Source organism: Peromyscus maniculatus, chromosome 14 (assembly GCF_049852395.1).
Source record: "Peromyscus maniculatus bairdii isolate BWxNUB_F1_BW_parent chromosome 14, HU_Pman_BW_mat_3.1, whole genome shotgun sequence".
NCBI classification, from domain to species: Eukaryota; Metazoa; Chordata; class Mammalia; order Rodentia; family Cricetidae; genus Peromyscus; species Peromyscus maniculatus.
In genome coordinates, this window is record NC_134865.1 from 82,452,304 (window position 1) to 82,470,772 (window position 18,469).

Sequence of the window (18,469 nt, forward strand, 5' to 3'; positions counted from 1 at the left end):
TTTTTTTTGGAGAGATTAGCAACAAATGTCCCAAAAGCAAGAGAATTTAGTTTATAAAGAGAACTAATTGGATCATTCCTCTTTGTATGGGGAACACCAATTTCTGGAGCCCCTACATTCTATACTGATGCAAACATATCAGGAAAAGCAGGTTATTTATCAGGAAATTTAAGTGACTCAAAGTCCTTATGATTTTGTTCAAAAGTCAGAATTATATGCTATTCTCATGGTAATATTAGATTTTACAGAACCTCTTAATATAGTTACTGACTCTCAATATGCAGAAAGAGTTGTTTTACATATGGACACTGTTCAATTTATTCCAGATGATTCATAATTGACTTTATTATTTATTCAGTTACAAGAAATAATCAGAAATGGAAATAATCCCTTCTATATAACACATATCAGATCCCATATGGGTCTACTAGGTACTCTAGTACAAGGTAATGATGAAATTGATCAGCTATTTGTAGAAAATGTGCTAGAAGCCTCAGAATTTAATAAGAAACACCATGTTAGTAGCAAGATTTTTTTCCATCACTTTGCAACACGTCAAGGAAATTATAAGGAAATGTCTTACATCTTTGTATAACCAAACTCCACTACCTGCAGGAAGTAACCCAAAGGGTACTCAAAGAAATGAAATTTGGCTAGTGGATATGTTTCATTTTGCAGAATTTGGAAAATTATGTACACCATATCATAGATACATATTCAGGATTTCAATGGGTAACTGCCTTGAGTTCTGAAAAGGCTAATTCTGTAATTACACATCTATTAGAAGTTATAGCCATCATGGGGATACTTGTACAAATTAAGACTGACAGTGTTCCAGCATATGTCTCTAGTAAAATGAAACAGTTTTTTTCATATTACAACATAAAGCATAAAGCATATGACAAGTATACCACACAATCCTGTAAGGCAAGCAGTTATAGAAAGATGTAACTGAATTCTAAAAGATGTGCTTAATAAACAGAAAGGGGTAATAAAGACCCCCAGAGATAGATTGCACAATGCTTTATTAACTTTAAATTTTCTAAATGCTAATGAAAAAAGGAATGACAGATGTGGAGAGACATTGGATAATAGGAAAAAAACTGCTGAATTAAATTAGCCTGTATACTTTAAAAATGTGTTGACCTCAGAATGGAAACTAGGATACGTGTTACATTAGGGAAGATGTTTTGCTTTTGTTTCTACAGGAGAAGAAAAACTATGGATAGCATCAAAATTGATAAAGATTAGATTTGAACTCTTGATTAGAAGAAGTGACAGTTCATCACAGAGCATGACCATTCAATTTAAACTAACTTATAAGACTAACAAATGCTTTTCATTTGATCAGATATAACTTGCCAAAATGGAAACTCCCCAAAGTTACGGTTGGGGCAGGGTTTTGTTTTTGTCTTTCCAGGAAAATGAAGGCATCCAGGAATCTGAGAACCACTGAACAAATGAGACATCTGAAGAAAAAAGATAAATCATCCAGAGAAAATGTCTCAAGAAAGAGAGTAAACTGGCCTACTGATATATCCAATAGGATAAAATTTCATAAATCTTCCCAAATATTTGTTTCTGCTGTTCTCTACAGACATATAATACTAATGGTCTTTTTGTAGCACCAGTTCAATTTAAAATTAAAGCTGGTTATTGAGTTGGAGCGTGGCTCTCTCCTTCTCTAAATCCAAGCATGCTTGTTAAAGCAAAATCCCAAATCTCTGTCTCATGTCAGAAGAGCCACCTGATATGGGACAGAAGAAAAGCCAAAATTAAGGGACTATTATATTGCCACTAATCTCATAATTTTTTGGTTTTATTTTAAGTCTTTAAAACTTTCCTTAAGGTATAAATATTATCTCAAAGTTTATAAGATTAATATATATTGCTGTGGGATGGTCTGTATGTCAAATTGCTCTGATTGGTCAATAAATAAAACACTGATTGGCCAGTGGCTAGGCAGGAAGTATAGGCGGGACTAACAGAGAGGAGAAAAGAAAAAACAGGAAGGCAGGAGTCACTGCCAGCTGCCACCATGACAAGAAGCATGTGAAGACACCAGTAAGCCACGAGCCACGTGGCAAGGTATAGATTTATAGAAATGGATTAATTTAAGCTATAAGAACAGTTAACAAGAAGCCTGCCATGGCCATACAGTTTGTAAGCAATATAAGTCTCTGTGTTTACTTGGTTGGGTCTGAGTGGCTGTGGGACTGGCGGGTGACAAAGATTTGTCCTGACTGTGGGCAAGGCAGGAAAACTCTGGCTACAATGTATATTTTAAGCTTTTTGTCATATTAATGGTCATATAGAGTACTAACTAATTCTAGAAAAAGGCTTCATCTAGCTTTCTGTATATGATTTCAGGTTTGAGTCTCAATCAGGTAACTAGGAATTAAGTTTTTATACTCTGGATGTACATAACAAATTATGGTCCTTTAACCTCTTTGAGATCTTCTGCATATGACATTTAAAATGTATAAGTTTTATTCAATGAACTATGACCATGACCAACAGTGACCTTTGAAGTTTCAAAAAGGAGGATGGGGCCCCATAACAACAATTCCACCTGGATTGTGGGAACACCATTAAACTGACAAACACTACTCACAGATCGACTTTGGACTACCAGCTGCTCAGGACAATTTCAAGGTGGTTAGCTGATATGGTCCAGCCTCACAGACTACTCTAGCTAGGACTTGAGATAAGCCCTGTGCTTTCCCATTACACAGAGACTGGATAACAAATGATACACATAGCTCTCCCAGGTTTTGACAATTATCTCAACCTTTTTTTCAGGGTCCCCTAAAGATGTCATTGCCCCCAGACAACAGGAAGTAATTTTGAGAGCACAACACCCACATTCCCAAGAGGTGGGGTGGGTGGTTTTGGTCATTCAGTGGGTTATTGATATTTGTCATAATTTATGGGGGTTGGTTACAAGTTGTTATTGGTAATGGTTAGGAAAAAAGCTGAACAAAGGAGATTAGATTAAGGGATCTTGTTCTGAAAAGAAATAGGGGGAATATAGAAATGATATGATAAAAAGGTAGATTATTGAATCTATTTTTAAACCAAAAAATCAACTACTAGTCCTAAATATTTTACATTGGCATAGATTTTTGTATATTGATACAAATTTGAGGTTGTTTTTGTTATACTGTATGTATGATTCTATTCTTAAGATATTTTTGTAGATATATATATATACACATATATGCAAATAAAAGTTATTTTTGTTAGAACCTAATGTACATACATTTCTAGTCTTGTTCAAGGTATTGTACCTATACAGATCATTTAACAATATAATGTAAAGTTCAGGTTCCTGAAAGTTATTATTACAATCTGGTTAAGATAATAAAGAAATGTAGGTTAGTAGTTAATTACCTATTACAATCAAATTTACAGTTATGTTAGGTATGTTTTCAAGGTCAAACAGAGATATATTTTAGATAGATAGGTGGTCTTCAAACACTTCAGAGATCTACAGAATATGGCATTTAAGATGTTTTAATAACGTATTTTTTTTTTGACAATGAGACGTGTTTGCTCGTGGCAGCACCAATCTACTTCAGAGTAGATGATGAGCATTAAAGAATTCCATATGGAGTTTACTTTCTTTGTGGCAAACGTTAGCCATTGGGCAAGAAATTGCCCTTGTCCTTTACTGCTGACAGTATGCTGTCCAAATTGGACAAGCAGGACACAAAGGAAAGTGACTGCTGAACTTTGCTAAGACAAGGATGGACAATCCTTAAAAAAAGCCCTGCTTCTCAAAAAAGTCTGTCAGATATTCTAGGCCTGTAGCACTGGGATAGATGCCCCATAATTGCAGAGGAACCTTGGGTGACTGACTGTGCAGGCAGCCAGCTGCTTCTTTCATGTCTTAGTTTTGGGAGTTGTTTGCTCTGTATTTCTTGTTTACTCAGGTAATATTATATCCTTCTCAGGTCTCTGATGGAGTTGAAGACTAGATATTTATAGTTATAGTTTTCCTTGTTACCAAATTCAGAAAAGAAATCATAGAAGGAGGTGTAAAGAGTGTAAGGTTGAGAAACATAAAAGGATAGTTTTGGGTTGGTAATACAGTTAGGATAGAAAATGAATTAGATACAACACTTTGGACTCACTGAGATAGGATAGACAATGGAGTATTTTCTCTGAATTTGTCAAATGCAAATGGACTGGGCATTTTTAAAAAAATTCTTGCGTGTATATATTTGTATATAGTTATTGTATTTATTGTATATAGTTTTACTGTGTTAGTTAAAACCTTCACTTTTTTTAGACAAAAAGGGGGAAATGTTGTGTGATATTTTTATTATGTTCTGACAAATAAAGCTTGCTTGGAGTAAGAAGGCAGACCAAGCCACTAGCTGACCAAAATTAACCATAGAGGTTTGGGGAACTGGAGACAGAGAGGAAACAGGAAGTAGTAAGGTGGGGCTGAGAAAGGATCTTGGCCTTTTTGGATGGAGGAACAGTAGAGGTAGGAAGCGACTGGTGGCTGCTCCCTGCTTCTCTGATCTTTCGGGTTCTTACCCTGATATCTGACTCCTGATTTTTTATTGATAAAGATTAATTAGATTAACACTTCAGTCTGCCATCCTGGTATTCCTTCCGCAGACACTCCTAATCCTGATGACTCAGCCTCAATTGCACATCTAAATATCCACAATAAGAACCATGCAACTGCTGTCCTGGCACAAAGGCACATTGACACACCAAACAGGAAAGGCCACCTTTATTGGAATTTCCTCTGTGGATGCTCCCCATCAGGCTTCTCAGCCTCTGGTGCATGCTTTGATACATAGCCAGGACCATGTCCTTATTCTTCCCCAACTCATCTTTGGTTCTGCCATATCCCTGTTCAGGTGTCAATTATGTTGTTGACAAAACTTTTCCTGAGGAGATACAACACACATCTACCCACCCCAGACCAAAACTCATAACAGACCAAAGTACAGATATCACCAAAGTCCAGCTTGGTGAACCAATGAGTTTTATTGGGGTTGCTTACAGGAATATGGGTGAGAGGTTACTTACAGGAGCAAGATGACTCAAAGACAGCTGCATCAGCAAACCCCAGCATGGTGACAGCTCACAGGCTGGGGACCTGGGGCACATGGCACAGCCTGCAGGCAGCTCAACAGGTTGGAGAGTGCCCTTTCCAGGTGCCTCAGTTGGTCTAAACCTCTTCCAGACAGCTGGTCTGATATATGAGTGAATCTTCTTTCCTGTGAGTCTTGCAGCTTGGCTTCCTTCCCTCTGAGGGGAACTCTTGCTTTTATTGCTTACTCTGGCAGGGAGAGTCCCAGTGAATCAGGCCAGTTTCAGGAGTTTCCTTGAACTGTACTGGATTGTTTGCCTTCCTGTTTAAAGAGCTTCCTGGTAGGATGGCATGTTTCCATCTCCAGGAATTGGGAAGGCGTCCATATCCAGCCAAGCTCCAGCATCCTCATTGCACTGGAAGACAAGTGCCGCTCCCAGCAAGCCATTCCTGTCTAATTCAGAGACTGTCCTTCCCATCTGCCCTCCAGCATCAAAACATCCTGCTCCTCACTTTATTGTGTTCCCAGATAGACCATCACCACCCCTTCCCTTGCAGACTTGTTACATGTCTTACAGGATGATACAGGGGTTCTTGATTCCATCTAGGCATGCAAATTACCAGAGGACAAGGGAGCAGCCTTGCCACCAAGGAACTTTTCATGTGGTGCTTTGCATCATGGAGGTACATCAAATGTCTGTCAAATGGATCAAGGGTGTGCAACCTTGGACCATGCATGGTGACACCAGGATGCTGGCAGCATTGACTTATCTCCAAGAAGCCCAGACTCTTTTCTTTCCATGGCCCAAATGCAATAGCTTCAGATCTACTCCTTTCTGATTTGCATTTGTACCATGCTTACTAAGTTGCATTTAATTTTAAAATGTCAAATTAATTAGGGGCACTGTTTTTCCTTTAACTACTTGTTTTTAGAGAAATTATTAATTCACTTAAGAGAGTAATCATGGTTTCTTCTTCAATACATACCGGTTCCAGCCTGTCATGCAGATTACTTTTATTTAGGTGCACAGACTCCTGCAGACAAAACTTACTCTCAGAACCTCCTACAGCACCTTTTAATCTTTTTTATTTGTTTCCTTTCCGTTTTTCCACACAGAACTCTCGTGAGAACAACCGAAAATGCTTTGCTTAGCATTTTCAAAGGCTAAAAAACAAGGGTTAAGAGGATACATTGATTTTTTTTTTTTCCAGTGCCTTAGGCTGAGGATGTAGCTGAAGGGTCTGGCATTTGTCTAGCATGCTCAAGGCCCTGGGTTCGACGAAGGCTGCTCCTAAATCATCCGAGTGAGCGTCTAATGTCGTTCGCGCTTGAAACAGTTCACACCTACAGTCTTACTTCCTAGTGCGCTCCATCAGTATAGGATGTCGGATAATAGCAACTCCAATCAAGGACTGTGGAAGTAGCGAATTAGAATGCTAAGCATCTTCTCTCATAAAGAGCTACCAGACAAGGGAGAGAATCAAGTGATCCCTGGTCTCCATGCAGTTTTCTCACAAACTATGCAAATTAAATAACAAAAACTTGGAAGGCGCAGGGTCGCCCAGTTTTATTGGAAGCGGGAGACAGCCTGTACTGGTCTTAACTCGCCGGCTCTGGTGGGCCGGGCCGATGGGCGGGGCGTACAGGTAGATGCTTTCGAGCCCGCAGCAAATGGGCGCTGCCTCGGTGGACCCAATCCCCAAGACGTAGGGTGGGCCGTGCCTACGCTGGAGAGGCGGGGGGTCGTCTTGTAGGTTGATCTTGCATGAACCTCGGCATGGGGGCACGTGGGGTTATGGGGAACTCGGTGGATTCTACACTTGGACCGCGGTGGGAGGAGCCTGCTCTGGGGAGAGCGCCTTTGCATGCGTGGGCGGGGACGAAAGGAGAGGAGTGGGGTCTGTAGGCGGGACCTCAATGAATCCCGCCCCCGAGGCGTGCGGTGGGCGGAGTCTACCCCAGAGCGGGCGGCATTGCCCTCGTGGGCGGGGCCTAATGGCCAAAGGAAACCGCCGCTCGCGCGGTCCCGAGCCTCATCTGCAGAAACGTCGCCGCGACCTGGCTTACGGGACAGCGCTTTTCGTGGCTGGACGGCTGCAGAATAGTTGCCATACGTTTCACATGTGCACTTCCGCTACTCACTGTCCTGTGCTCTCTGTCCCGCCCCGGCTCAGCGGCTGCGACTTTATCACCTCTGTCGTACCCACACGCCCCCTCCCCTCCATAGCTCCCTTCCTGCTGGCCCCTTCCAACCCTTCAGACCTGGGCAACTCGGCCGCACAGGAGCCGATTGGCACCGAGGGGGTGGGGACAGGCCGCGCAGTGGGCGGGGCGACGCTGCGGAGCGTTAGGGCACGTGAGGCCGTATCGGCCAATGGAGTGGCGCCGTTGAGGGCGGCGGGGCGGGGAGAGGGCGGCGTGGGACCGGCGCGGGGGCGGGGCCTGACGCGGGGGCGGGGCCTGCCGGGAGAGGGGCGGAGAGACGCCGCCGCCGCTGCCGCCGCCGCCGCCGCCGCGGCTGCCGCAGCCTCTGGGAGCCTGGAAAAGGGGAAGCGAGAGCGGACGAGCGACTCAGTCCCCGGGCGGCGGCTGCAGCGGCGGCGGCGGCGGCCGGGGCGGCGCGACGGCTGGGCCGGGGGCGCTTCTGCTGCTGCGGCGGCGGTGGCGGCGGGCGGCGGCAGGGGCGGCGGCGGCGGCGGCCCGCACCAGCCATGCCGAATAAAAACAAGAAGGAGAAAGTGAGTCGGGGCGGGGGGCTCCGGGACCGGGTCGGGGGTCCCCGCGTCGGCGGGTGGGGGCGGGGCGGCAGGTCGTCCTGGCTCGCGGGCGGGCCCAGGGCGCTGACAGGATTGCACGGAGCTGGGGAGGCCGCCCAGGCTCTGAGGTGACGCTGAGGTGCCGCGGTCGCTCTGGGTGGCGGCGGATGCTCCGTGCAGTGCTCTGCCGTGGCGGGGGCTGGGGTGCTGGAGCGTTCCAGACTCGCCCCAGAAACCCTCACTCGTGAGGGTGGGAGGGAAGAAAGGGATGGGCCGAGGGCACTGCCTGAGATTGGGTTCATTTGCCCCTGCCTGGAGTTTTCACCCCCCCAACGCAGGCGAAGAACACGCAGAGAAACGGAATTGGAAGGCTTCTGGTACTGTGTCTGTAGTCCATATGATGTAGTTTGCTGCTGGCATTTTTAAAGCCACCAGAAGCTCTCAGTGACATGAATCAATTTGGAGACGGCATTTGAGCCGATGCGTAGTGGTCCAAAATATTGAGAACACTAATTGATTTTTTTTTTTTTTTTTTTTGTGATGCTTCCCAGGAACCACCAAAACCGGTGAAAAGTGGAAAAGGTTCAAAAGAAGGACAAGACACAGCAGAACCAGAGGTAACTGCTGTCACATACTCATTGTTTTTCTTGAGCAGCTTTTAATCTAGGGTCTAACACAGAGGGTAATAAAAACCAAAGTCTCATAAAACATGTCCCTGTAGGAGACTTTTTGAAGTGTTTTCATATGAGTTACTTATATTTTCCCCCACTTTGGTTAAAGTGCACGCCGTGAAGGTGACATTTTAAAAATAATTTTGCAGCCTCTAAACTAGCAAGCCCTCCCATGTGAACTGGTCTTAAATTGAGCCCCTAGCTCGATTTCATATTCCTTTTAGCTTTAGGGTCAGTCGCTCCTCCCTTTTCGGATTGTCAGGTGGCTTTCTCAGTGACTCTCCCAGGGTCCTTGCTTCCCTTGGTGCAGTCTCTTCAGCTGGTGTCCTGGGCAAGATTCCCCTGCTGATGTCTGTTCCTTTGTGGCTTTTTCAACTACGTCTTGGCGTTTTTTGGACATCTCTAATTTGGGTACTTTTTTTCCAGTCTTCTATTTCTTTTCTCTCCCATCCTCTATCCTCATTGTTGAGTTCTGACTTTCCTTGCTTCCTGGCTTTGGCTTATTTCGGTAATAGCTGGAATGCCCCCTTGGGTCGTTTGGTAGAATCTGTGTTCCTTAGTAGCGTTGTACCTTGGAGCATTTGCAGGGCAGCCACTTTCTTTTGCCCTCTCTCGTATCTCATTGTCTTGGAACTGGAGTGTCCAAGGCCGAGGATCCCAGAGCTCTGTTGGCTTAGTCTTTAAAGCTGCTCACTAGTCTTCCTTCTCCAGAGCTGGATCTTGGAGATCTTACCACAGACATTTTAAATTTGTGAATGGTAGGCCTCTCCTTCCTGCAGGCCTCGTTAGAATGAGTTCGGTTCTGCCTGGGAAACGCAGTTGACTGCCGGTAATCTGCAGGGTTATTTTAATTCCAGGTTGTCTTGCCCCTCTCATTTGGTGTGTTCTAAGCCTCCCTCCTCTGCAGCAGGTGGTTCATCCCAGCAAATCTGTTTCCCTCCCTAGAGCTGAAAGCAGCAATCCAAAAGGTTCCTGAAATACCAGTCGTTAGGATTGTCTGTGCCAGTCTTTGCCTGCCCTTTCTGTACAGCAGACCATGACGTTTTCCTGTGGCAACGCTCTTGTTTGACTGCCTTCCAGAACCAGCGCTTCAGCAATTTTTTACATGAAATGTAGTTGCTTTGCAGGGGTATATGCTTTGCAGGGGTATATGCTTTGCAGGGGTATATGCTTTGCAGGGGTATATGCTTTGCAGGGGTATATGCTGTGCAGGGGTATATGCTGTGCTCTTCGTTTGTTGCCTTATAGTTAGAACTGCTAAGACTTCTTACTGTTCTCCAGACCTTCCTTGCTCAAACATACTTGTATCCCGTTACTCTTTGAGAGTCACAGAGAAATAGTTGTATGTGTGTTTCATTTCTTCCTGTGTTAGGAGAAAGAACCTTGCTATAAGGAAAGGATAGATAATGTTGAGTTTTGACCTGAAAAGCCCATCCCCATTCAGAAATGCCCATACCAGTGCTGTGTAAGAAAGTATCTGTGAAGTCCATTGGGGGTTTTGCTGGGAGCTGTGTAGGGCCCTTGAGTGTAGCCTGCCATGTCCAGTGTGATGCCCCAGTTGTCTTTTTGTATCTTTTCTAGTGCTACTGTCTAAGAACTGGAGCCACAGAGCTTGAAATGACCACTGAAAAACACTGAAATGTTGGGCACTTCACTCCTTCCTCAGAAGGAGGCTCGAGGCAGCATGGCCTACTAAGCATGACCCTTGGCAGATGCCTGCGTACATTATTTTGCAGGAATACAAATCAAGGCGCTTTAGTTCCTGTGAACTCTGGGTTGACTCCTGCTTTCTGATCACTGTTTTCCTCCCCTCAGCCTTCAGCTCAATTCTTCTCTTCTAGTCCCACCCACTTACGCCGGAGTGATTGACTCGGCAAGTGAATTAAGTCATTACTGCACACACTTTCTTCTCCCATTGCTTTGAATTTGAATATTTTAACCTAACAGTTAAAATAGGTTTGGTGTTCCTGTGTTGCTCCATGAGCCCTGACACCATATCCCCTTCACAAGCAGCAGTTTCTCTCATTGCCCCACAAAGGTGGCTCAGAGCCTGGACAGTTAACACACTCAGGCTTCACGGCCTGGAGAGGTGAACAGGGCAGGTGCCCAACCACGGATGAGCCGCCAGAGGCTTAGGGAATAATAACCCCCCAGCAGAGACTCTAGAAGTTAGCCCGTGCCTGACTTAATACACCATGTCAAATATGTGGAGAGTCCTTACAACAGACGTTTGCCTGGCAGTCCCCTAGCCTCATGGGAGACAAGGCATCAAGCGGTTTATATCGCAGAACACTTTTTGGCTAGAACATGGGCTTTTTCAAAAGGAAGGAAAAGTACTAGAGTGAAAGACATCATGAGACGCAGGGAGATATTCCAGGCTGGGAGTTAGCAAAAGCGATGATCCCTGCTTGCCACAAGTGATGCACTCACTCACCTTGGGCAACATATTTCCTCATCTCTAACACAGCTTTAGCTAAACATTGGGGAAGGGGGGGGCGTTTTTAACCATGTGGGACAGATTAGGTCCTACTTCTCCTTAGAAATCTTGCCCTGTAAGATGTATAGCAGGACAGATCTGTTAGTATAGTGACAAATTCTGTTCAAGGTGGTCACTGCTGCTGAGCAGCTCTTGTTCTGGAAATTTCTTCAACGATACGCTAGTACATCTCTCTTTCCTTTTCTTCTCTGCCAAATAGGATGCTAAAGAGTGACTTGTTGCTTATTCCCACGTGTCCTGAAAGTCAACATGTCTGTCCAGGGCTAGGTACAGGTTTAGTTTGTATCGGATCTTTAACTGACAGGCCACAGCTGATCCATGGGCCACTTGAAGTTGGGAAACGTTGTGGAGATAGACAGAACAAATTAGCATTCAGATGTAGAGGATCATGATAACGAGGACCATGACTAGGCACATTTCTATGAATACTTAAAATCTTAAATTATGCCGGAATCAGACATTCATTTTGCAGGGTCAGACCATTGGGTGGCGTTGCTGTATTGTCTTGTTGTGTTCTTAAAGTCTGTGTACTTTTGTCCAAAGTTGATGGTTTTACAATGTGTTCAAGATTTTCATAAAGTGATTTGTTTTCGGCACATTAAAGGTGGTTTGAGTCTTGTTTTCTGTCTGTATATTTTGTCTGCCTGGCTCAGCTTAGTTTTGTTTGAAAGTCTCTCCAGCAACTCTTATGTAACATCCAGTGCTTGGAGAGAAGCCTGAGCAATCCTCCCTCCGACTTGCTATCTCACTTTGACACCATTTACCTTTATAACTATTCTGTCCCTTTGCATTCTATTGCCACTACCCACTGGCATCCTGGAGCAAGGGAGAAGAAGACCGAGGCTTGTCAAGGGTCACATTGTACTGGCTGGTAAATAATGTTTTCTATAAATTAAAACTAAAATTTATACAAATTAGTAATCTAATAACAATGATTACGTGTAAACATGAAAGTAAACATAAAAGCTACTTATGAAGGTATCCTTTACAATTAACTTGGGGCTTTCTGCTCACTGTCTCTGGATCAGGTATATTTCTTGAGTAAATTGGAGGAAGACTATAGGAGTGGTTTGGAAAGAGCCACGTGGTGACTTACCTGGCGCCCTCTGGAAGGGCCAAAGCCTCCATCCATAGGTTGGCTTCAGTCTTACCTTGGTTGGCCCTTTTTAGGCCTAAGGCCCAGTGCTCAGGTGCAGCCTCAAATGAGAGAGCTTGGGAGCTGTTAGGAGATGGCTTCTCTGGGTTGACTGCCTTTGAGGCCTGGGAAGCTGGTTCTTCCTGAAGGTACCCTTTCCTCCAGCTCCCACTCCATCCACATGTAAGCTGATAGGTGGGAGCCCTGGGGCCCATGGACTGCTAGTGCTTAGTCTCTGCCCTGGCCATGTCAAGCCAGGAGCTTTGTTAGAGGCTCTTCTGGGACTGTGTCTAGTTTTCCTTGGCCTCACCCACTAAATGCCATGGCAGGCATTGCTGAATGTCTCCAGAGGCTGGAGTGGCCCCCGCTGAGCCACTGCACTGAAAAGACGCTCTACAGAGTGTGCATATTTGCCTCCAGAGTGCGTCTGGTGCTCTCTCCTGGGTATGCTTCCATGTAGACCAGCAGTGCTCAGACAAAAAGGAAGGGCCCTTTATACTCCTCAAAGGCATTGGGAACCCAGACAGCTTTTATGTAGGTGGGTTACAGCTATCTACCCATATTTTTCATATTAGAAATTAAACTGAAAAAAATTTTAAGCATTCATCAATTCAGCTAATAATAGCAATAATACTCATTACATGTTAACAAAAATAGCATTTGTGTGAAAATAACTTAAAAAAATTCCCTGAAAAAAGGGGCACTGCTCTAGGTTTTTGCAAATCTCTTTAGCTGCCTGGCTCTACATTCAGTTAGCACATGCATAGCTCACAAAAATCTTCACAACATGAGACTTCAAAGAATTCATGAAGCCATGGCTAAGTTACTGTGAGGACAGTTTGACTTCCTGGATCCCTTGACGCATCTAAAGGATCCCTAGGTAGGAGCTCCAGACATGCTTTAAGGACAACTGTTTCAGAATACCTTTCTGAGGACTGGCAGGATGGTTCAGTGGGTTAAGGTTCCTACTGCCCAACCTAACAACCTTTAGCCCCTGGGACCTGACTCAAGCAAGTTGTCCTCTGAGCTCTGGCACACATGCACACAAGATAAGAAAGAAGAGAATTCAAAAAAGAATCCCTGTCTTACTGTCTTCCAAAAAAATGATGGAAGCCTTCATTTTTTTTTTTTTAGCACCAACTCACATTCATCTATTCTGAAATTTAAGAGGTTTGATTTTTTTAGGTTTATTTTTATTTATGTGCATGAGTGTTTTGCCTGAATTTGTATGTGTGTACTGTGTGTGCCTAGAAGACAAGAGAGGAATTCCTGGTGGTTGTGGGCTGCCAGGTGGGAGCTGGGAATGAAACCCAGGTCTCCAAGGATGACAGGTGCTCTTAACCCAGCTGTCTGTTCAGTTCAGAGGAAGGTTTTCTTTTCTTGGACCATATTTTGTCTTTTAAACTTGTAGTAATTTGCTGTCACTTAGGTGTACTATACTGCCTTAAGCCACCTTGCCTCCTTGCGGCTCGCATCCCTCACCGGGTGAGGCCCTTGAGGGCAGCTGCTTAATATGACCTGTGATTCGTCTTTGTACTCTCCATGTGTTCATTAGGAGCAACAGTCGAGAGATATTTGGTTGTTGGATTTTAAAAGTGCTTAGGAGGTTGGGGATTTAACCCAGGCATGGAGCCCTTGCCCAGAAAGTGCAAAGGCCTTGTGCTTGGTCCTTGGCACTTATATAAATAGTGCCAGACACAGGAGACCTTCAAGTCGGTTAGGCTGCTTACTTTTCCATTATTATAAATTATAAATAACTCTTTCTTCCTTCCTTCCTTCCTTCCTTCCTTCCTTCCTTCCTTCCTTCCTTCCTTCCTTCCTTCCCTCCTTCCCTCCCTCCCTCCCTCCCTCCCTCCCTCCCTCCCTCCCTCCCTCCCTCTCTCTCTCTCTCTCTCTCTTTCCTTCAAGACAGGGTTTCTCTGTGTAGTTTTGGAGCCTGTCCTGGAACTCACTCTGTAGACCAAGCTGGCCTCAAACTCACAGAGATCTGCCTGCCTCTGCCTCTCGAGTGCTGGGATTAAAGGCATGCGCCACCGCCTGACTATATATAACTTTTTTTTTTTTTTTTTTTTTTTTTTTTGGTTTTTCGAGACAGGGTTTCTCTGTGTAGTTTTGCGCCTTTCCTGGAACTCACTCGGTAGCCCAGGCTGGCCTCGAACTCACAGAGATCCACCTGCCTCTGCCTCCCAAGTGCTGGGATTAAAGGCGTGCGCCACCACCGCCCGGCTATATAACTTTTAATTATTATTTATTTTGTTATTTTGATCCCCAAAGGAATGTCAATGCAGACTTTTCACTCAATATTATTTATTTTAAGTAACATAGTACTAGCTCAGATGATTGACAGGACTTTTTATTTATCTTTATATCTGAGACAGGGTCTTACTATATAGCCCAGGCTAGCCTCTTACCTCAGCCACTCAGATGTTGAGATTATAGGCATGTGCCACCACCACACCTGAGATATAGGACTTTTTCTGATGTTTGTGAAAGTTTTAAGCAATAGAAAGTTGCTTTAAAAAAGAATAATTGTTTTACAGATCTTACTAAAAAAGGTCAGTGGTAAATCTATCTATCTATATCTATGTATAGAGTCTGTTTTACTTTAAAGCATTTCAGAATGGAATTTCCACTGAAATGTGTTTCTAGTTCCTAATTACATTTATTTGGGGACTTTTTCTTAGTAGAATATTTTTACTGTATTTTGCAAGATAGTACACTTCACAGATAGGGGATGGGTGGATGGGTGGATGGATGATGGCTTTCTGGCCTGGGTATCTTTTGGTCCTGTAGGAATGAGCATGGTGTTGAGGATTGGGAAGGATAAAAAGACTAATACACTTCTGACCTGTTAAGAACTTACACATTGACTCTGTGTTGTGACGCATGACCTGGTTGCCTCTGGACAGTCAGTGATTGGGAGTTTCTAGCCATTTCCACTTTGATGGTATTGAATGGAGGGCCCTAAAAAGAGCCAAATGCAGCTTTGGGTAAGGACACCAGGTATTTTCAGCACCTAAGCAGACAGGGCAGGTCCCTGAGACAGAGGTAGGGTAGAAGTGAGAGAAATAGCCTAACCATGGAGGCACAGCGGCTGCAGGGCAAGAAGCACAGGCTTGTGTTCTGCTGCACGACACAGCAAATGTTTCCCTGCCCTTGTGCTAACTGCCCAGCCACTAACGTGGGTCACAGGATGTCTTCTTGAGGTACAAGACAGCTCTGAAAGTTTCAGTGAAGGGAAGAGCCTGTCCATCTTGCAAGAAACTATCCAAAAATGTTTCCACAGCAGAGGGGTCCTCCTGAGGCCAGGCTGGGCACCACTGTCTCATCCCCCCACTTTGGAGGTTTGAGAACAGCCTCTCTGAGAAGGGCCGCTTCCCAGTCCACAGCATCCTTGTTTCTCCACCTGGGGGAGTCGGAGAACAAGCCTAGAATTTAAATTCCAGGAAGAGAATAAATGCCTTAGCTTGAGGATGCACTGAACGTTTCTTTATCTTTTTGTATTTTTTGTTAAGAAAAGTTACAGTCATAGATTAGCTTTCCCACTCTACACCGCCTACAGATGTTAGTGCTAACAAATGCTAGTTTTGTCCAGGGAGAGCTCAGAAGTTGGCCACATCAAGTGATTGCATTTCAACCTAAAGTAATGAAAATTAAACTTAAAAACTTAGCCACATTTCAAGTGCTCAATAGCCACAAGTAGTCACCAGATGTAGAGTATGTCCAGTGTCCGAGAGTCCTGTGGGACGGAGTTGACTTGTAGCCAGACAGTATTTTGCACAACTATGTCTAACGTGAGTGAATGTGATTTAATTTTGCTTCATTAGTTCTCTCCAGTAATACAGATTATCAAGTTTCAGATTATCAATTTAGATGAAGAAAAGATAAATAGGCAAGAGAAGAACTAGGTAAAAGTGGAGAAAAGAAGGGAACACAAAGGAGAGTGTCTTGGTGAGATGGGAAGGAGCACAGTTACCTCTTGGTCTGTGACAGGCCTGCCCCAGATCTACACATAAGGAAGACTCCATTTTCCTAGGTGAGGGACCTTGAGAGACCCAAGAGAAGTCACACAGTGTCACCATCATTCTTGCAGACAGATTCTTATAGGTCTCTATTTTTTTTAGGTCAAAACATCCATGGTTAAAAATAAAATAATACAAGGGCTGGGGATGCCCAGTGTGGAGTGCCTGCACGTCTCCTGTGCACTAAACCCTGGGCTTAGCTTTCAGCACTGGAAAAGAACTTCTTTATTAAAATAGTACAGAAGTATATCATCCTCACTACACACTCAGCTTGCTTTAGGGGGCCAGGGACAGTCTTACGAAGGAGTTGACATTCAAGTTGGGACCTTCATCCCAAGGGTGATAGGCAGGTGTTGGGGCATTTGGAACAAGAAAACGAGAGTGGATGACTGCAGGGTTTGCAGAGCTGGACCTGGCTGCTGAGCTGCCGTAGCAGGGAAGACACAGCATAAATGTGGTCTCTCCATTCATACTCAGGGATGTGACGCCAGCACAGCCAGCTGGGACTCTGGACTTGGTGGCTTATCACAGACCACTTGCTTTTGACGCCTCAGTGGAGCTGGCTTGGGGCTTTACTGGGAGGGACCAGGACCTTTGTCAACAGCCTCAGTTTCCTAGACTGTTAGGTTTTGCTGGAGGATGTGGGTTTTTTTTTTTCCACGAACACCAGTTCTTTCATGTTCTGAAGAGATGGTACAGTAGAAGGTAGCTATGTACAACATGGGGTGAAAAATTAATCTTCTCTCTCCTGCTTTCTACTGTAACAGGTTCCACGTTCCCCACCTCTGGGGATCCCTGGAGCCAGATCCCATCCCCTCCTCCTAGCTTCCTGGCTGAAGATGCATCTGTGGAGAACTCTTTCCGGGGGGCACCTATGACACACACTCCTCAGTATTCTTGCCACTAGAGGCCACAGCTCTGTAATTCCGTCCTTACCCACTGGGAACGGGGCTGGCAGATTCACTAGGCTCAAATCCATGGTCAGCACTGATCAGAAAACCCTCCTTCCTCTCTGTTTCCACCTCTCAGCAGGAAATGTTGGCCTAGAAAAAAAACCAAAACCTTTCTTTGAAGGGCCAGATATAACTGTCCTAGGCCTGAAGTACTCTGTAGTTTGTCCCAGCCTCTTACCGCGCTATTATAGGAGAGAGCAGCCTTAGACAACGGTGGGCAAATAGGCGATGCCTCCCAACAGAATGCTCTCACAGAGCAGGTGAGAGCTAGGGCAGTGCAGCTCAGCAGCATGGCTTTCTGGCTCTGGGGATGAGGGGCAAATCAAGCCACTGGCAACACTTAGAGAAAGGGAGGGGGGTCGGTCATCCTTGGACCCTCGTCTGCAACCAGCTCTGGCTAGCTCAGTCAAAGGCATCCTTTGTGTTTGACTCCATTCACCATCTTGAACCTCTCGGGGTCCCAATGGCTTGGCCCTGCTCAGTGGCGCAGTAAGCATGGTACATGTGGTTACGAATTTTTAGAACTGCAGTCTCAGTGAAGGAAACACGCTGTTTGTTCCATGGAGCCCCTTATATGGTAAGATGTTTAGGAGTGAGGTTTTGTCAAGTCAGTTGTTTGTTTTTCTGGTTGAATGAATAATTTTGAATACAGAGACTAACAAGCACCCATGTTGTCTGTTGCCCGGATTTATTTCACTCCACATTTAGGAGGATGCTTGTGGGAATGAAAGTGACAGTTCGATTTTAGATGTCTCCTGTTAGAAATTGTCACCCTTTCTTAATATATTGTTTCTCTATGGCTGCCTGTGCCACCATGCCCAGTGGCTGCTGGGAAGACGTGAACAGATGGGGATGGACAGTCCTGCTTTCCCTCCACTCAGAGTTCCCCTTGATGGTTCCAGAATCGTAGCTCTTGGGTCCCATGAAGGTCAGGAAGACAGCTACTCTGGGCCTCAAGCTACCTTAGGTCATCCTGAAGCTGCCCAGGGTTCCCCAGAGATAGAGTCCACAGACAGGTGGTGGCCATAGTTTGTACTCAGAACTCCAGTGGGGAAGGTCCGCTGTCTTGATTTGGATTTGATAAGCAGCAGTGTGTTTGGGACTGGTGTCAAACGCAAGGAGGTTAAGGGAAATTTCGGGGCCTCTCACGAGACTGTACAAGTAGATAAAAGCAAACCGTGGTCTTCAATCCAGGGCGGTGGCCAGAGGGAAGAACCAAATCTACAAGAACTTCCCCAGCCAGGCAGCAGACAGCACACACTCCTTGACAAAGGTCAGTTTCAAGACTGGTCTTGTTTTTATTTCACGAGTGAGCTCCTGACCTGTAGAAGCTCCTGCTGCTTCTCACTCACTGTCCAGCCCACACCAGTGATAAGCC

At 44.9% G+C, this 18,469-nt stretch overlaps 1 protein-coding gene across 8 annotated transcripts in view; it reads left to right on the forward strand.

The window, feature by feature from the left end:
• Positions 1-7,599: 7,599 nt before the first annotated feature.
• The window catches only part of Ppp2r5c (protein phosphatase 2 regulatory subunit B'gamma), a 142,753-nt gene continuing 131,883 nt past the window's right edge, over positions 7,600-18,469 (forward strand). For 7 of the 8 annotated variants that reach the window (XM_076551388.1, XM_076551390.1, XM_076551389.1 and 4 more), the window contains exons 1-2: positions 7,646-7,795; positions 8,365-8,430. In XM_076551388.1, coding sequence (XP_076407503.1) covers positions 7,769-7,795; positions 8,365-8,430 — 93 coding nt within the window. In that variant the 5' untranslated portion in view covers positions 7,646-7,768. Of the gene's footprint in view, positions 7,796-8,364; positions 8,431-18,469 lie in introns of all 8 variants that reach the window. The other variant, XM_076551394.1, reaches the window with a different exon arrangement.